We start from the raw sequence: 20,327 nt of genomic DNA, 5'->3' as shown, positions 1-20,327 counted from the left end.
CGTTAATATAGGGATTGGCGTGAGTGGTTCAAAAATTCCATTTTCGCGTAGTTACACTGGACAGGTGGTGCATCTAGCGGGGCGCAGTTGAACCAAAGCACTTCTGCAGTCTCAGAGCCTATGGCGGGAAATTGATCAATGGCCGTTGTTGCTGCTGTGGCTCGCGCTACTTTAGGTCTGCTGCTACTAGCACAGTAAAGCCAGCCAACGTTGTGCACGGCAACAGTGATGTGAGTCGGTGCGGTCGGTCCGCTTCTTGAGGCAGGTAACTTGAAGTGCGTTAATCTGATTCGGACCACTAAAACGTGATTTCATTTCAAAATAGGCCCTTTCTTGGCACAAAAGTAACACTACGAGGTTACTGGACTGCTATTTTAGCAATCAACGTCGGCTTAATAGTTGCCTTTAGTGTCCCTTTAAAAAAACGGGCGATCCCACTGGCCGAAAAGAGGGGCAATTCAAGTGCGGCATTGCATCTCAGAGTGACGAATTCAGTCGTTCGAGGCTGGAGAAAGTGTAGTGACAATGAACCTCTTGATATGCGTAGCACTTGCATCAGCTAACAAAAAAATATTTCAGATTAGAATGACAACCAGCCAACACGGCTGCCTTTTACAGATGCAAGACAGGCATGACATGATTATGAAAGTGAATCTCACGCTTTTTTTCTTCTTTAGGTTGTGACCAATTATAGTGTTCTTGTGCTAGCGCTCTTGTTCATACTGTAGCAGTTTTTCATCGTACAGGAAACCTTTTCAGTAATGTTGCATGGTGCAATTACAGTGGACTCCCAGTAAGCTGAAATCTCTAAAGGATCTGCTGTTTGAATGGAACTGCCCGTAATGTGATCGATTTCACACTTGAATGCTGTACTCCCATTCGACTCTCTATAAATGGAAATCCTGTGAAATAAACACATTTTCCCAGTCCCTTCAGGTTCCGCTTAACAAGAGTCCTCTGTAGTGTACTACTGCCTGTGATTGAACGTGTTGTGGCTGTTGTGCACTATTTCAGGGAGCGTGGTGTGGAGGCACCCCTTACTGCTTCACAGCAAGGAACCCCTGAGCCAGCCCCTGACCAGCCTGGCCTCCGAGGAGCTGCAGTCGCAGGCCCTGCGGCTGTTCAAGGTGCGTCTCTTGCACTGCACTGACCCCGAATTTTGAAGAAGTACTGGAAGACCACTAAATATTTTGATAGACCAGGCTATACTTTTCAGGATTTAGCTGTGAGAATTCAAAGCATTGTTGCTTTTGCCTTGTTATTTTTGTACGTTATGAGTTTAATGAACGTTTTACGTTATCTGTGCATGTACATACGGTGTGAAGTTTCATATTTTATTGGCACAGTAACTCTGACAAAGATGTGTATATGAGCACTTACAAAAACAAATGAATGAATGAATGTATTTCTTAATTAAGCAAAGTATCTTGCGAACTTTTCGATTTTCATGAGCTGTAATTGTTCCATGATCACTGTGTGAAAGTATTTTATATGTTTTGTTTCACGTGCAATGCCATGTAGCTGCGTATACCAATAGAGTGAGAATCCCCCCAGAAAAGCATTTGTGTGACTTCATTTCCTTAGTGTCACCTATCTACCACTATTTTTGTGCATAAATTGAAATCAAAAGATAGACTATGTTTGCACCTTGTGGTCAGCATGGTTTGGTGCAGCCAACATATCTGTTTTTCATACCCGTGCGGTCCGTTGTTAGGCCACATCCGACTATGCAGCACAGCCACAGCGGTGTTTAGTCAGACACCACTCAATAAATTCTCTTGTAGTTGATACATGCATTCATTTTCTCACTGCACTACGTGCCTTTTCTGAAAGAGTAACCAAACTTCTTTCACTTGACCTTTATTTCTCGAGTTTCGGACTGGAACGAACAGAAGGCGGTGTAAAGCTTCGGACCCCCAAGGGCTAAATTATTGAATCGCCATTGCAATGGTCATTTTGACTTCAGCCAGTGGTCACTCTCCTAGAGCCACAAACGGTGTCCACTTGTGGTCCCAGTGTATATAGTTTGGTGTTTAGCAGTGAAGCAAGATACGGGACCGCCGCAACTCGTACGTTATTTTGAAATATCGTTGTAATGAAAAACTTCGATTGTAAGCAAGAGGTCAAACCTAGGAGTGAACATTACGTACCTTGGCAGTTGCCGTGTGCGCCGACAAGCAAACACACACACAAAAAAATTACACACACTTCAAACGTTCTTTATTTGAAGAAATCTGTGATTTTCTTCTGACGCGCGGAGCACAAATGGCTGATTAAGTACGCCTCAACACCTTCCACCTTACGTAGCACCTCATCGGGCACATCACTGCACCGACCAATGTAGGTGCGGACTTTGTTCATGTGCACTAAAACATCCGAGTGCGATATGGTCTCATCCTCTTCAGTGTTCGGTGATACAGAGTCCTCTTCCTTCGGGTCGTCATCGTCGTCGTCGTCACTGGAGACGTCGCGAACGCTGTTGACAATCTCCTCGGTTGTCATGTCCGCCGACGTTAGTGCTGCGCTGTCGCTCTCCACGTAGTCGTCGAAGGAAGAGACGTCGGGCAACAGTTCCTCAACCTCAGTCCACAGGTCTCCTGGGTTGCTGTGGTCCTCTTCCAGGTTGTCTTCAACTTGGGCAGGCGCCTTGATTAGGCCTGCTTTTCGCCAACAGTTACGGATTGTTGACGTCTTCACGTTCCACCAAGCTCCCGTCAGCATTTCCGCCGCTTGACGAACGTTGACTGATGTCGGCTGCTTTAAGCGGAGATTTACAATAAAACGCTGCACAAGGCGCTTGCGAAATTCCGCCTTAACACTCTTTATGATGCCTTGATCTAGTGGTTGCAGCAACGACGTGTTGTTCGGTGGCAGAAACTCCAGGCGAACGTGCGTCAAGCGAACATTCACAATGTGGGCTGAACAGTTGTCGACGATCAAAAGAATTTTTCTATTTTCTTTCCTCACTTGTTCGTCGAGTTTGATGAGCCACTGCGAAAACAATTCTCTTGTCATCCAGGCACGCTTGTTCGCACAATAGTCGAACGGTAGGGATACGACGTTCTTCATGCAGCGAGGCTTTGCGTATTTTCCAATGACAAGCGGCTTGATTTTCTTCGTGCCCGACGCATTGCAGCAGAGCAAGACCGTCACGCGGAGATGCGACTTCTTGCCTCCTTTACACTGCTGACCTTTGAAGTGCATCGTCCGATCTGGCAAGAGCTGGTAGAAGCACACGGTCTCGTCCGCGTTGAAAATGTCGTCTTCGGAGTACGACTTTGCCACCTCTCGGAAACGATCGTGCCGCCAGGAATCTGCACCCTCTTTGTCCGCAGCCTTTTCTTCACCTGAGACTACCTGCCAGGTTATGCCGTTTCTCTGGCGAAAACGAAAAAGCCAACCCGCACTTGCATCAAACCCAGTTACTTCAAGTGCGTCGGCGAACTCGCGGGCTTTTTCTTGAAGCATTGGGCCAGACACTGGGATGTTTTGCAGCCGGGCATCGTTAAACCAGGTCAGCACAGCTTGGTCGACATCTTGAAAATTTCCCAGGCGCAACCGTTTCCTCGTAGGTGCAAGTTGTGACTCTCGGTGAAGCTTCAGAATCTTTTCTCTGTCTTTCCAAATGGTCGCGACAGTCGACGGGGCAATGCCACGCTCCCTGCAGAGGTCGATTTGCTTTTTGCCCGAGTCAAGTTCTCTCAACAAATCCACCTTTTCTTGCAGGGAAAACTGCTTTCGCCTCTTCTTAGCGCTGTCACCTGGTGCATTCATCGTCGGGTCTCCAAACACTTTGCAGAAAGCTAAGAAAAAAAGAACGACAACAAAACGCAGCAGACTTCACACGTGCGTGGCACGAAGGACGCACGACGAAGGACGAGGCAACGAGGCTAGGCCTGCTAAGCTGCCACACATCAAACATCAAACCATACCTGTGTGGTGGCGCTAGCAGTCGGCTCTCAACACGGTGATGATGATAGCTTCCGTGCATGGAAAAAAACAGCGGCTACTGCGCTACGTGAGAGTTGCGGTGCTGCTACTTTTAACTAAATTCGTAATACTGATGTTCCTTGCGTATAGGCGAGCAAATAAATTATGCACGTTATTCTGAAATATACATTGTACTGAAATTCGTTGTTCTGAAATATTTTTACATTGAAAATATATAGGCAATCTGGCGGGGATTTTCAAAATATTCGTAAATCTGAAAAAATCGTTAATTCAGTGTTCATTGTAACGAGATTTGACTGTATGGCCCATCTCAATACTCTATTCTTTTTTTTACATTCATTTGCTCTAGGTGAAACAAAAATTAACCTTCTGGAATACTCATTTCGTGGTCTTTTGCAAGACTTTTTGTTTCACCGCACTTTATTAAAGAAGGTTTAGTGACAGCTCTTCAAGAAGAATAAAACTGTGTAGTTGACTTGCAGTACAGATGAATGATAGTGTATGAGAAAAATGATGACTGCGAAAAGGACAGGGGGTGGCGAGCCTGAAATTATCGACAGCGGTATTAGCAATACTGTACTTGTTTAATCTATAAATTTAGTTAAGTCTGCCTTGGTAGTTTAGTGATTGAAGTGCTCAGCTGCTGACCCGAAGGTTGTGAGTTTTATCCCGGCCACGGAAGTAGACTTTCAATGGAGCCGAATCGCTAGAGGCCCATGTGCTGTTCAGTGTGAGCGCACGTTAAGGAACACCAGATGGTCAAAATTGCTGGAGCTCTCCACTACAGTGTCTTCTATAATCATGTCATGGTTTTGTAATGTCATTCATAATTGTTACAATTATTATTATACTTCATTGGTACAGGGCAAAGCTAAATGAATGTGTTCAAAGATGTGCTTTTTTTCTTCGAAGAACTTAATTCTTTTATGCTTATAACGATGTACTTATTCATGTTTATACCAGTCAGTTCAGCTGTTCATGGGCGTTCCCCTGGAAGCGTCTGGCATCGACTACCACGTGGCCCTGGCCCAGAATTCTCTGGCCCAATGCCTCTCGTGCCCTGCACTCCAGAACGAGCTCTTCTGCCAACTCATCAAGCAGACCTCACCGCTGCCAGGGGGACACAGGCTTGCCGGAGTGCAGGTTGGTGCCGCTTTCTTAACAGCAGATCTAGGCTAATCAGAGCTTAAGTAGAAAACGATGCCGCCAGTCCCGCGCGGAACAGTGCTCTTGTATGTCTCCTTCTTTGCCTGATCTCTCGTGTTTGGCACCGTTTCCCTCCTATGTGTCGTACCAACATGTCCAAGCAATCTCTTTAGATAATCTATTCTAAGCTCCTTTCAGGCTGGTAATACTAGTACACTTGCAAGGTATTCACTTCACCATAGATCTTAACATTTGTGATGTAGGGAATCAACCACCATGCCATTATTCATCATTTTGCAGAAAAATGAGGTAACCATCACAGATTTGAGAGGCATTACGTGCACCTTGCTTGTTCTGTGGCTGTGTACAACGAAGAATTACGGTTGAGTGTTTTTAATGGTTGGGAAGCTTTCAACAACCCACTCATCACATAATTCGTATTGTGTGATACCTGGTCGTTATTTACTCCTTTACTATGCTATATTACATCTGTTAATGCGATTCCTTGCCCGACATGATACCTGTAAAGGGTCTTTTTGTGAAAGAGTTTGAAGCACTGGTGTGGCTCTGTAGTAGAGTGCTTCACTGCTATGCAGAGGGTCTGGGTTCAAGTCTCGTTTGATCTTGTGTATTCTTTAGGAGCGAAACTTTTTAAGATGTGGGTTGTGCATCCTCGATGTATGTAGTAGGTAGCTACCTCTCGTTTAGTTCTTGGAATGTCCGCTAGATGGCAGTACTTGTGTATGATGAGTATATGATGAAAAAATGCGAGATGGCGATACTCGGAGTGGTCACTAGATAGACGGACAGACGGACGTACAGGTGAATAGACAGACAGATAGACAGGCGGACGGACAGACAAACGATTGACGGTTTACCGATAAAACCTTCCAAAGGTTCGCCCCACTCATCATCATTCACTCTGTGGATATGCTGGGATTTTTTTTCTCATTTTGCACGGTACCAGTTATAAACGCTGGCAGCGGTGGACAACTACAGCTCCAAAATAGTTGTCATTGTTCTCTAACAGCCTTCGCTGCAAAAATTGAGACAGTCATAAGGCTCTGTAACATGAAATTTAAGTGCAGCTGTTTGGTGCTTTGGATTCATGATATACAAACAGCTAGGCCCTCTCGAGGTCAAGGCTTGGCATCTGCTTTGGTACCATGCACGGCCGAGTCATAATGGTAAAGCGCCACTAGAAAAATAGACCTCAGAAGCACACAGAACCCAACTGGCGCAGTTGCTAGCTACCACAATAGTGTCTTTGCAAGGTGGCATTAACAGTGCACCATGTTTATCACAGTTTTGATCGTAAACTGGCGCTTTTTTTTTTTAATCCTGCAACCTTGGCGGATTATATAATTAGGCATGTGGGTATTTGAAGATAACTGCCAACCTAGATTCGACCAAGTACAGTATATCACTGATAACAATAAATCACTCATCATTTCTTTATCGGTACTGAATTCCCCTAAATTTTTATGCCATGGGAGAGAAATATGTACCATCTACTGAGTACCCTTCATGATACTGCTACAGCTGTGTTGACCCAGAGAGCTACGAAAAGCTGCCCTCTAATGATACCAGTAGAACAGAATTAGAACACATAGAATTTCCATAAGCTTCAAAAATAATGGATACAATTTCTCTGCTGGATTGAATATTTGATGAGGTTTCACTTTGAATAGCAGGCCTGTTTAAGCTCTTTGTTCCGCCGTTTCGCATGACGAGAAAACTATCGCCTGCTGACACAGCTATGCCTAACGGATGCAACTCAATAACTCGGCACATACTATTTTTGTCCTCTTCTTCATCTTAAGATTGACGATAATTGAGGAGTTTGCTCATAGCAACATACATTTAAGAAATGAGGATGTTTAGAGTACATCTTTCCGAGGCATGTAGTAACTTGGCCGATAAGGATTGCAATCGCCATCACACCCATTGACATTGAAACGATCGACATGCAATGTGTGCCTGTCTTCAGTGCATGTGCCTTGTGAGGAAAACAAAAGAGAAAGGAGAGAAAGAAACAGGGTGAGAAATAGACAAAGAAAAGGGTTTAAATAGACGAGAACAGAAATACCTCCTCGCTAATATAATGCTAATTATAATGATGCTAATTCTCATCCACCATGTTTATACCTGTTAATTAGGACATTTTAATTAAGAGTTGGTTAATTAACATCACATCAATCGAAGTTTGCTGGCTAGGACATGTCAAATTAAGACCTTGCTAGTTCAGCCTCAAGCTCCTTTGGTAAGTCCGGCTTTGTACTTTTAGTGCTAACTGCCCACATTTTTTCTACATCTGCTGAGCAGAGTGCCTCCTCTCACTTTATTTTTCATCCCTGTTTCTCAAAACCATGCAGCAGCTGCTGCTGTGTGCCACCCAGTCGCTGTTCCTGTGTGACTCTTCCTCTGAGAAGGGCTCGCCGACAACTGACAAGGCTGGTGGAACACCGCCTCCTCCGGCCCCGGCACCGCCATGCCATCAGGTGCCACCACCCCCGTCCCAGCAGCCGGCTGACTGGGTTCTCGTGCAGGGATGGCAACTGCTCTCTCTCGCAGTGGCGCTCTTCCCGCCTCGCAACAGGACCCGGTGGCTTTTGAGGAAGCACCTCCTGCGGCATGCGGACTCAAGGTGATTGAAGCGCTGACCCTGTCAAAAAATATCATTAACCTCCCTGGGTGTCGCGTCCACAATTGTGACCTACTGCATTGGTCTAGTTGGTTGCGGTTCTTGAGTGCTGATCCGAATGTTATGGTGCAGAATCAGAGTCTGGTAGCCACATTTTGGGGGAGAGGAAATTCTACAATCCTATGTGTTTATATTTAGGTGCATGCTAAAGGATACCAAGTGGCCATGCTTTCTGGAGCCCCTCGCTACAAAGTTCCTCGCAACCATAATGTGGTTTTGGGACACAAAGCCCCAACAATTATGAGAATGGTGTTACCCACCTTGCTGGAGGCAGCTTATATATCAACTGGTGGCCAAAAAAAGGCAAGAAGCAGTGAGTTTAAGGTGTATTGAATGTAGTATAGCACATCCAAGGTGTCTTCATTGACCTTCAGTTGGCTGCATATAGGTTTGTCATAAATGTTACCATGCTCAACAATTCATAAACATGGGCTAATTATCATCACTGTAATTGAAAATTTTCTAGTTAGGACATCACAAATTAAGACTTTGCTAATTCAGCCTCAAGATCTTTTAGTTAGCCTTGTACCTCTTGTGCTAACTGCCCACATTTTGTGAGTTTTGTGCTTTTGTGAATTTTTTTTGTTCAAAGCAAAGTATAATAAAATTGCAGTTAGTGTCAAATGATCTTGAAGTGAATTCAAATAGTAGTGGAACTTCGATAGTAGGGAGTGAGTTATAGGCAGTAAAATACGTTGATGTTTGAAAATATGCCATACTTAGGCCCGTATTCACAAACCAACCTCCACCTTACCTCGAGCTTTCCTCATGGGTTTTAAGCCGTTATTGTGCTTGCGGAACGAGGTAGGCTAGTATACATGAACCAATCTCGTTATATTTTACCATTTCTGTGCCCTTATAACACACGTAGAGAGTACAGGAACTTGAGGAAAATGTGAGAAAAGGCCAGGATTGGTTTGTGAATATGGGCCTTAGCCTTCATAACACATCTTTAAACTTGACCATAGGTGTGCATGTGCAAATGACATCGGTGACTGACACCGAGTGAAAACAAGCTTTTCACAATGCTCATGCATGGTTAGCAGGTTAATTTCTATTAGTTTGCATGGTTAAAATGTGAGGACAATACGAAGGTATTCTCTTTAGAAATGTTTTTCATGAATTGTAGTAGCAGGTGCGGGTTATGTACAGGGATGGCAGGCCCGTAACCAGAAATGTTTTTCGGAAGGGGCCCACTTAATAAAGGCCTTGATTACTTTAGGAAAACGCCTGTTTTCATTACTTATTTTCAGTAAAACATTCCCCTTCATCCGGTTTCGAGGGGAGAGGGGGCTTGGGCCCTTAGGGCACCGCTCCTGGCCTGGGGGACGGGTTACATGCGAGAAGGTACGGTATTATAGAGTTAGCAGAAGAAACTTAGGTAAGCAGCATAGTGCCATGCATAGCAGATGTGGTTGGTGCACATTCTTCATGAAGGTGAGCAGTAAGTAGTGCAGAATGGCAAAAACACAAATAGGGCAGGACTGAGTAAGCAAAAGAAAGTTGGCACTTTCTCAGCTCATGTGTTCATCATTCTTTTGCTTCCTGAGTCCTCGCTACCTGCATTTCCGTGCAGCTTCATGCTGCTCAAGCAAAAAACGCAAACATGAATCAGCTCTGCCGCATTGCTTTTCTTATTCTGCACACATTCCTGCAGAAATTTTTTGAGTAGCTTCTTTACATTCAGAACTTCTGCAGAATGCAATAAACCCTTTTGTAGTTCCAATGCCAGTTTTCACGAGATACAGTCAGCTTAACTAATGGCGTAGAGTCACATACTGCGAACAGTGTGTTTGAGCGCAGGTATGACGCGGAAAGCATGTATTCAGTTCTCTTGATACAAACACGCATAATAGACAAATTCTAGCACTTTGTGCAGGTTTTTCTCATCCCAATCATTTCCCCTATTAAGTCCAAATTGCTAACATTGTATGGTGCACCATTTCTTGTACCCGCGAGAGCTCCTGCGTGTTGGCAGGAACACGGCTGAAGCAGAGATAAAAGAAGCTGGCCGTTTCTGTCGCATGGAGGGCTGATGCGATGTAACCCCACATTCAAGGCCTGCTGTCAATCGCTCCTCAAGAAGATTGTTCCCCCGCACACAGAAGTTAGCGCTATCTCAGCATTCATTAGCAAGCCACTCTGCGTGCTGTGATCTCTTTGCGTCATGCTGTCGCGACTGGGGTGAGAAATAACACGAAAAAAGCTTTTCTCCTTGGAGCTGCCGTACTTATATACTACAGCGTTTTGTAGTTACGCAAGATCGGATCAAAAGGAGTTAACTGCTAGCCTCATCTCACTATAAGTACGGCAGGTGCTGTAATTATAATTAGTAGGGTGAATATGCAGTATGTGGAAGCACATTTGCGAATTATAAAGAGGGTTCATTGCCCCATCTTATGAGCATGGAAGTCTTCATAACTCACATCTTCAATGCAGGAGTGAGCCAGGCCAGTATGCGTCGTTCTGCGGCCGAGCCCTGGAGCGTGCGTTGAAGGCTGGCAGCCCCCGGGAGTGCCGTCCCTCGCGCATGGAAGTCCTTAGCATACTGCAGCGCAACCCATTTCATCACTCCCTGCCACACTCCATTCCCGTCCACTTCCTCAACGGCACCTATCTGGTGAGGAACAGGATGGTGGGCGTGTCTAATACCGAGGCCCTGCTTGAAACCATTATCTACTAATGTGAGCATTGATGTTCACTCTTGTCGCAGTTAAACCAGAAATAATGAGCTAAATAGTCTTCCTTGAAGTTATAGCTACCATATTTACTCACATAATCCTTGCACTTTTTTTTTTGCAGGAAACTGTTGAAAAGTTGGAAGGGTGTGAGAATTAAACGGGAATATTTTTCGCGATAACACACTGAGAAAAAAAAAAAGAACCAGCTGCAAATTGGGATTCTCATGCCAGCAACTAATTGCAAGCTTTAAGAAGTAATAAGGAAGACTTACCTTAACAGTAAAGCTACGCGTTCAACACAAAGCAAGATTTTTTAATTTTTTTTATTTACAAAATGCTGTCAACCCTTCTTGAGGGTTATTACAGGAGTGGAAACAATACAAACTTTTTACAAGCAAGGCAATGCAGTGGCAATACAAGAAGAGTACATAAGAAACGAACACAAGAGAAATGACATCATGACGTGCAAGCGATGCGATCATGGTAATAACTAATGCATACATCATACAGGAATAGCAATACATTGCCTACAACCAAATGATAAAGAAAATTGAAGAAATTGTTAGATTGTGGACACTGTTTATTTGCAGACACTAAAGCCACTTTCTCAAGGGTCATCAAGTTTAGACCCCTGAAGCAATCAAGAAGCACTGCCTCACCTTGTCGCCATTTTCCAGTCTTGGACCCACGGAAGAATCAACGCGTCTTGTTGGTGGCTTTTATCTGCTCGTGCTACTGTTGCCAGTAGCAAATGCAAAATTCCTCGACTCCGCAGTGCCTGCCAGCAGCCCGATTGCCATTGCTTAGTGCACAATCAATCACTTCGAACTTGAAAGCAGCCATGTAGCTTCCGCATCAACCCGTCGCGTAACGACAGAACGATCACAACTACTTACATTGCACAAACTAGCACGAACATGCCGCAACATGTGCTTGCCACTCTGGCTTGACTTGGAATGGATTAGATAGTATGCATGAAGCTTAAGAGATGGCGCTAGGCATTCATGTGTTATCAGTTATCATCATCATCAGTGTTCAGAAGAAGCAAAGCACATTACTGCTGCAATTTTCGGGGGTGCACTGATTACTCGCAGAAACAAAACTAATTTTTGTCGGGCAATTGGAAGGGGTGCGAGAATTATGCGAGTGCGAGGATCACATCAGTAAATAAAATATAACTGTTCCAGACTTGCTCAGCAGACATGCTGTGTACCATCTACAGTTTCCGAGCGGCAACTATGCAGCCTACTCACTGTATTGCTAGTTAGCAGGCGATAAAGTTGTATGTAATTGTGCTCTTTTTAGTGTTGAAGTGATGAGTGGTCCTTCCTTCCTTGCTAGGTTGTTGGCTTCGACGGCTCCACCACGGTGGACGAGTTCATCGGGACATTGACCCAGGAAGCCGGCATGCGTGACCCGAGTCAGTCAGGCTTTGCTCTCTACAGCGATGACCCCATTGACAAGGGCGTCCAGCACTGCCTCAACCTCTCCACCCAGGTGTTTGCTCACTACTCAGCTTTTTCTGTACGTGCTGTCGGAATCTATGAAAAGAGGTATTGCCGGATGTGCTCATTATATGCGATCATAGAGCGATCATTATATGAGATCATATGCGATCATCATGTTGTGAGACCTCTAAAGCAAGGAAGGAGCTTATTAGATGCGAAGCAGCCCTTTGACTGGCCCGTGTAATGCTGTTTATCCGTGTCTCCAAGCCAACGCGCCGCACCGCGCTTCCGCCGCCGCAGTTGTTGGAACTGTAGGGGTACGGGAAACGTAGGCTCCCCCCCCCCCCCTAGCACTTTGCGCAATCGAAAACATATTTACAAAAAAAAAAAGAGAACGACAAATACTATATACATGAACGCCGTAAGGTGTCTTTTGGGATGTCCAGGTTGTCAACGTAGAGTGGCCTTCAGTAAGCAGTGGGTCTCCGGCAGGTGACTCTGGGAGAATCGCATCGGGCGAGGGTTGGGAGGGACGGAGACTGCTGGAAGCAAGGGTGGTCGTCCGTATGGGCGGGTGACGCAAGGCACATGCCTGCGACGCAGGCGTGACTTTCGGTGATGAACTGTCGCCATAGGCCGACAATTGCTGCACCGTGGCATTGTAATGTTCCCACAACGCGTACCTTAGGTCGTGGGCTGCACTTTAAGGGGGAACGCGGCTTTGGGGTCGCAAAAAATGGCAAAAAAATCTATTTTTTGAAAATCAAGTTTTCAGTTTCTGAAACCCTTTTTCTATTCGATTCCAAAATATCTACACTGAAAACCGCGCAGAAGTGCTTCGGAAAATTCGTTTCACCCACTTAGGTAGCGAAAATATTTCTGGAAATCGCGAGAAAACAGCGATTTTTGAAAAATTATAGCTTTGCGATGGCGGGGCCGGGAGCCGACTTTTTGGGCTCATCGGAAAAAGCATTTCTCCGTGTTTAACTTTCCTGCCTCAGCTGGCTCCTCCCTTTAAAAACAAGCACACAAAAAGTAAATGTTTGAAGGTTGTTTCGAGGCCCTTGATTGGCTGTGGCCGCCATATTGCCTAAGCTCGCCTCTCCATTGGCCCGATGCTCGCTCCGGGAGATCGTCGTCTGATGCTTGTGCGTCGCGTGGACATGGCTCTCGATAATCGCTACTTCGTTGCGTTTTTACGGCTCAATGATCACTTAGGATATAATTACGTGTTAGTTAGGAGCCGTAAGCGGATGCGCGATCAGGTTACTACGAGCGGGCGCCCGGTCTATGAGCGCGGCGCGTCATCGGAGTCGTTTTTAGCCCTAACTCCGCCGACAGCGAGACGGCGGGCAGGAACGACGCGCTAGCGCACTCGTGGCGACGTGCGTCTTCGCAAACAATGAAGCTGTAAGTGGCGACACGATCAGTTTACTATGAGCGGTGTTATGCCAGCGAGTCCTCGTCAAACGTCCGTGCCTCTGAAACAGGCAATCTGGGTCAAGGCCAGCCCGCACTCCGCCGGGCGCGAACAACTCCACGGCGTGAACACGCGCGGCGCATCTGTGGCCCACGTGCATTGAGTCAGTTGCGCACGTGACAGCGAGCCGGCGTCCTCATGTCTGGTGGCCTGACGCATCGCGCGGCGAACCCCATTGGAGGAGCCTGCTCGGAAGACCAGCGGCGCTTCTGATTGGACATTTTAGTTGGGCCCGGTGTAAATAAAAGAAGCCCTGCGGCGCGTCGCGACCGGCGGTCCTATGGGAGAGGCGTCCCGTGTCGGAGTGCCGACATGTGTGTGAGTCAGCGGTCTTAGGCGAAAGGCTGAACTATGTGTTAGAGAGAAGAGCTCGGCTCTTCGAGTCTCTGTCGGCCCCAGTGCCGAAATTGTAACGCCTCTGTATATATGCTGTACATAAACCTTGTTTAACTCACCGTCGTCTCGTCCGCTCGTCTTATCAGCTCTGCGCAGAAGCAGTCGCGAGCTGATAAACATACGCTACCAAACGGCTGGTGACCTTCCCGGCGGAGTTGAAAGCAGTGGCGCCTCCGGGGCCGTGTTGGCGTCGCCGTCTTTCGCAACAGTGGTGGCTTCGGCGGGATCGGTCCGCCGTTTCTCAACAGTGGAGGTCAGCTGTGGGATTCGGAGGTGGCTTCGCAACAGTGGTGGCAGCGGTGGGATCGGCCGGCGTCAGCGACATCGATGCGGTGAGTGCCTGATGTTTTCCCCTCAGTTCACCAGACTACTCTAGCTCAGGTTGTAGTAGTTTAGAGAAGGGCTGTGTGAAGCATTGAAGTGAGCTTTGATCGTTTCAAGCCAAGTCGAAGCGCTTTGAAACCAAAGTTAATGCGGAGGGGGTAAACACGGGAGTGTGAAAAATTGCTTGCGCGTCTTGCTAGTAGGCTTATAGTGGGTACGGCAAGTAGATTCTTAACAGGGGAAACAGCAAGAGGCTAGTGTGAACGATGGAAAACCTTAAAGTGAAGGAACTCATCGAAATTTGTGAGGAACTCGGCATTACTTTGGGCCGTGCGAAACGAAAGCAAGCGATCCTTGAGATCATGAAGGATGAGGGAGTGTCGGCTGAGGAAGTCGATGAGGCCTGGGTGGATATCAAAGCACGCCGTGAGGAGGCTGAAAGGCGAGAAGTAGAAGCTCGCGAACGTGAGGAGGCTGAAAGGCGCGAAGCTCGCGAACGTGAAGAAAGGCGAGAAGCTCGCGAGCGCGAGGAGGCCGAAAGACAGGAGCGCCTCGAGATGAAACGAATAGAATTGGCAATCCTACAGTGTTCGCAGGCGCCTAGCGCAGCTTCTCCGACGATTCAGGTCAGCGGTATTAGAATTCGGGATCAACTGCCACCGTTCGTAGTGGGCGAGGACATGGCGAAGTATCTCGTCAAGTTTGAACACGTCTGTGAGCGAAATGCTTTGGAGCAGTCTCTTTGGGCGCAGAACCTGTTAGCTCTTCTTCCCGGCGAAGTGTCCGACGCGATAACTTGCTTGTCGAGGGAAGCGTTTGAGAGCTATGACGAGGTTAAGGAAGTGCTCTTGAGACGTTATAAGTTGTCACCCGAGGCTTTCAGGCAAAGGTTCCGGTATGCTGAAAAGGGGAATGAGTCACACGTTGACTTTGCGTTTCGTCTTAAAGCCGATTTAATTGAATGGCTCAAGGGCGAAGGTGTTTATGACGACCGCGATAAAGTGGTGGAATGCGTTGCATTGGAGCAATTCTACCGCTGCATCGAGGATAATGTCAGACTTTGGCTGCAGGACAGACTTGGGGAAGTACAGTTAAATAAGGCAGCTGAGTTAGCTGAGGAGTATTATACTCGCCGAAAGTTGCATAGCAGGGCAGTGCGCGTTGAAAAGGATGAAAGGAAAGAGGGCTTTTCAAGGAAACCTGATCAACGGAAACCCGTTCCGCACCGTAATTTCAAAAAGGACCCGTCTCTTACGAAGGACAGTGTAGGGGAAGGGCAAGCAGAAGCGGAGAAATCGAGTGAGGTTTCTACCACACAGGCATTTGAATCGGAAAACAAACGGAAGCCGCTAATCTGCTACAACTGTAAAAAGGAAGGGCACATCGCGAGAAACTGTCAGGAAAAGTTTGCCTTCGCAACGATCCGAGAATCAGAAAAAAACATTCGGTTGTTGGAGCCGTATCTCCAAGAAATTAGGGTCAACGAGAAAACGTGCCGAGCACTTAGAGACTCAGCGGCAACCATGGACGTTGTCCATCCTTCATTGGTGTCTCCGGATGACTTCACAGGAGAATGCGCGTGGATCAGGCAAGTCGCCGAGGAGCAGAGTGTTCGCTTACCAATCGCCACGGTTGTCATTGAAGGCCCGTTCGGTAAGCTTTGCACCGAAGCAGCTGTGTCTGCCGCGCTAAATGATCGTTTTCCTTATCTATTCTCCAACAACTCAGAGCAGCTTCTCAAAGAGCAGGGCAAATCGTTCTTCCCCAACTTAGCGTGCATGGCTCTCACGCGATCGCAAGCGCGAAAGCTTTCGCGGAAGCTGGACTTGGTTCCATGCGGTGAACTCTCAAGTGACCTTGTCGGCGGGTCGACGGAACCCCAAAAAGGAAATTTTCCGCATGAGTCATGTGAGCAGTCACGCGAGCGGCCCGTCGCGGGAGCGGCCGGCGCGGTATGCTCTGGGGGAGACGACGTGGCACCTTTGAGTCAGAGCGAGAGGGTTGCAACGCTCTCGCCTGTAGCGGAAAGTTGGAGCGAGCTGCCGAGAGTTGATCGAGAGACGCTCATTGGAGAGCAACGTGAGGATTTCTCGATTGAAGCGCTAGTGGAGAGCCAAATTGAAGCGCGAGTGGAAAGCCAGAAAAACGCGGCAAAAGTGCTGTCGAAGGAGCACTACGAGGAATCGGTGAAGAAGCGCGCTTTTGAAGTTGATAATCAGGTAATGCGGCTGCAGCCACCCAAAAGGAACAAGCTTGAGGTTGATTGGGAAGGGCCCGCCACAGTATTATCGAAGCCTTGCGATACAACTTATGAGGTGCAAGTAGGAAGGCGGCAGAACAAAATTTACAACGTGATGAAACCCAATGTTCAACATCAAGTGGTCGTAAATCAGCTGTTGAAGGCTTCAGAGGAAGAGGAAGCAGAAAATTTGAGTTCTAGTGAGGTAATCGAAGGGGGATCGAAAGTAATCCGGGAGCAGATAAACCTAGAGCCTAGCTTAAGTGAAGAAGGACCTGAGAAAGAGGACCTGAGAAAGATTGTTTCCGAGTTTGGGTATGTGTTGTCGGACCGTCCCGGAGACACGACGGTGATCGAACACGATATCGAGCTAAGCGGTGAGGAGTCAATCAGTAGCAAGCCGTATCGTTGTTCCCCTGTGCAACGTCGAAAGTGTGAGCCGCTCTTGGTGCCGCATAGGTATCGTCGCCTAAAAGTGACCGGTTACTGAAGTGGAGCATGTTGCTCCACAGCGCAACTTTGACGTTCGCTAAAGAAAAAAAAAGGAAAGGTAAACGTTAATGCAGGTGCATTGAGCAGTGCGTTTAGTTAGTACCTTCTCAACCTTTCGGTTTCTGGCTGGCGATTCGGGGCAAAATTTTTACCTCATCACGACCTGGGCTGAGCGCTCTCGTTCAGAGTGATCTCAAGGGGCCAACTTTGTGGTATTCTAATTCGTTACGTTGTTGTACGTGGGAAAAAAAATTGAGTTGTTATTTTAAGAGTCTTTTGTCCCACATGTGCCTCTTGATGTAGAGGGAACGAAATTCCGATAGACACGTAGATAGGTATTTGTTGTTCTATACTTTGTCTGGTGTTCTGTTGGGTGACCGAGGGCACTTGCTTGTGTCGTGTGTTGTCTGTTGTCGAACCGTTCTTAGCAAGTTGCAGAACCATCGACAAGTGCTGAAACCGAAGAGGGTCAGAAGAGACGAGCGAAGTTGGCCAGCAAGTTGTGGCGACAAGCCAGTGGAGCTGGGATCCGTCGTCAAAATGGGATGTGTTCCCGGAACAGTCTGGAGCTGTATTCTCCCCATGGCCCTGGAGGCGCACCTGGAGGGACCTGGCGAACGAGCGCACCTGACATCCGAGCCCCGTGGAAGCAGCTCGTCTTTCCGGTGCATTGTCTGGCGGCGGGGGTGCTGTTATGCCAGCGAGTCCTCGTCAAACGTCCGTGCCTCTGAAACAGGCAATCTGGGTCAAGGCCAGCCCGCACTCCGCCGGGCGCGAACAACTCCACGGCGTGAACACGCGCGGCGCATCTGTGGCCCACGTGCATTGAGTCAGTTGCGCACGTGACAGCGAGCCGGCGTCCTCATGTCTGGTGGCCTGACGCATCGCGCGGCGAACCCCATTGGAGGAGCCTGCTCGGAAGACCAGCGGCGCTTCTGATTGGACATTTTAGTTGGGCCCGGTGTAAATAAAAGAAGCCCTGCGGCGCGTCGCGACCGGCGGTCCTATGGGAGAGGCGTCCCGTGTCGGAGTGCCGACATGTGTGTGAGTCAGCGGTCTTAGGCGAAAGGCTGAACTATGTGTTAGAGAGAAGAGCTCGGCTCTTCGAGTCTCTGTCGGCCCCAGTGCCGAAATTGTAACGCCTCTGTATATATGCTGTACATAAACCTTGTTTAACTCACCGTCGTCTCGTCCGCTCGTCTTATCAGCTCTGCGCAGAAGCAGTCGCGAGCTGATAAACATACGCTACCAAACGGCTGGTGACCTTCCCGGCGGAGTTGAAAGCAGTGGCGCCTCCGGGGCCGTGTTGGCGTCGCCGTCTTTCGCAACAGTGGTGGCTTCGGCGGGATCGGTCCGCCGTTTCTCAACAGTGGAGGTCAGCTGTGGGATTCGGAGGTGGCTTCGCAACAGCGGATGCACGATCAGATTACTACGAGCGCGGCGCATCATCAGAGTCGTCTTTAGCCGTAACTCCGCTGACAGCGAGACTGCGGGCAGGAACGACGCGCTAGCGCACTCCTGGCGACGTGCTTCTTCGCAAGAAATGAAGCACATCACTTGCTAGCTCCTCTGAACCTCGTACGGGCATTCGAGGCATTGGCAGTGGACCATACAGTCAAGCTCGGCACCCCCCCCCCCCCCTCACTGCCAAGGATTGCTCGGAACAGAGGCCAGCAGTTTCACGTGTCGGCACTCAAAATTGTGATGCCAAGTGCAGTGCACGCCGATTTTTTGTCATCGTAATTACACAGTTCGCGCATCGTCACCAAACGCCGCCGGCAAAGTGCATTACGCGCTGGCTGCACTATCCACGTGGCCGCGCACTCCACGGTCATATGGAGTGCTGTCAATAAGTGTTTGTGATGCGATTTAGACATGTGATGCGATTTATACGTGCTTGGAGCCGTGCTTGGTATCGCCACGAACTTCTATGAATGTTCTGAGGCAATGAAAGCCTCATAGATTAGCGTTTCCACGATCGGTTGTATGATGACGCGTTTCACGGCTAGAGTGGCAAAAGAGCATGTATGAATCAGGGGCACGAATTTTTATATGCCCATTTCACGTCATTAAATATACTGCTAAAAATTCATTAATATACTGCTAAAAAAGTAAAAATTCTTGTGCCACCAGTCTTCTGCCCATAACTTTGTTATTTGAAAAGAAGGCATAGGCCGTCATGGTCTGATCCATTTTTCTGATGCAATAAACCTCTCTCCAAATAAAGAAAATTTTCGGTGAATATTTGTAATCAAGTACTTAATTATGCTAATTACAAGTGCAGCACAAGAAATATGTGTAATCATTTCAGTATATGGTCTTATTTAATTACAATCTTTTTTGTCATGCATATCACACCACTCGTTCATAGAAAGAACTTGGTTAGAAATCCGTACTTGTTCTTTGTAAAACATGAAAAGGAGGTTATGGGAGGAAAAAAGGGGCAACTGGTCAGAGACCAGATACCTGATAAGTCAAATATCACAAGACAAACCTAAGATCACAATATTATGGTGTTTTAGAGACGTAAAAAGAAGTTAAAACTTTAAATGCGTTTTTTTCAATACTGTTCTTTTGGCATTATACTCAGCTCGTGCAGCAGATATCTGGGCAACCACTGTACGTATAAATTTTGATTTCGTTTATTCTGTAATGCTCTTTGAACTGTGCTTCAGGGGGCTGCGATCTTGGTTTTTCATTTTACTCCTTCAAGAATTTTTTATAGGGTTTCTTGTTTGTAGTGCAAGTGTGCTCATTGCAGTGTCGCTGGAGAAAACGTCAACCACAAGTTTTAGTGTTGCAAAAAAATTATTTTGAGATCGCAGCCCCTTTCAACATACATTTGGCTGTGCATACAGTAATTACCAACCATTTTTGTCATTTTATAAATCCTCCAGCCTCTCCACGAGGTTCAATTAAAAAATAATTTGTCTCTCATTAAGTATTTGTGCTATCGCCTCGAAATTTTTATGGATGCATGTTGAGGCCATTCTTAGTGTCTGTGTCAATTTTCATCATCATCCAATTAAAAACAAGAAAGTTCATTGTCAAAGGCACGTCCCCTTTTAAATGGCGAGGCGGTGTTAGAAATGCGGCGTTCATAGTGCTGGTGCTGCACACGACGTCGTCGGCGCACTGCGGACTGCTGATCTGTGGAACACCGACACCAGCCTATCTTACGCATTTGATGACTTGTCAGGGGTTCCTTCGCCGTACTTCCGCCTTCTTTCAATGGATGCCTGCACCCTTGGGTACCTTGGAAGGGCGGGTGGAAAGCCGCCCATGCATTTCGCTTTAGGTATGATGCCGTCGCCGTGTTTGAGTCATAGCTCGGCGACGTGCGATGTCATGGCCGAGTGTCGGTGTATTGGGAGCCTGGGCACTTGCATTTCCGGGGCTTGGCCACTGGCATTTCCGGGCGTCGTTCAGGAGGATGTTGCACAGACGTGCGGACCCCGTGGTAAGA

At 47.3% G+C, this 20,327-nt stretch overlaps 1 protein-coding gene across 2 annotated transcripts in view; it reads left to right on the top strand.

The window, feature by feature from the left end:
• LOC119165096 (uncharacterized protein CG43867) overlaps positions 1-20,327 on the top strand; it is an 83,382-nt gene that overhangs the window by 37,183 nt on the left and 25,872 nt on the right. Inside the window, exons 16-20 of one of the 2 annotated variants that reach the window (XM_075872255.1) lie at positions 1,015-1,127; positions 4,915-5,094; positions 7,476-7,744; positions 10,241-10,421; positions 11,824-11,979. In XM_075872255.1, the coding sequence (XP_075728370.1) occupies positions 1,015-1,127; positions 4,915-5,094; positions 7,476-7,744; positions 10,241-10,421; positions 11,824-11,979 (899 nt within the window). Of the gene's footprint in view, positions 1-1,014; positions 1,128-4,914; positions 5,095-7,472; positions 7,745-10,240; positions 10,422-11,823; positions 11,980-20,327 lie in introns of both variants that reach the window. The other variant, XM_075872254.1, reaches the window with a different exon arrangement.

This window comes from Rhipicephalus microplus, chromosome 8 (genome assembly GCF_043290135.1).
Source record: "Rhipicephalus microplus isolate Deutch F79 chromosome 8, USDA_Rmic, whole genome shotgun sequence".
Lineage (NCBI taxonomy): Eukaryota > Metazoa > Arthropoda > Arachnida > Ixodida > Ixodidae > Rhipicephalus > Rhipicephalus microplus.
The sequence above is the reverse complement of the archived record's forward strand: the minus strand, read 5'-3'. Positions and strand labels throughout refer to the sequence as shown.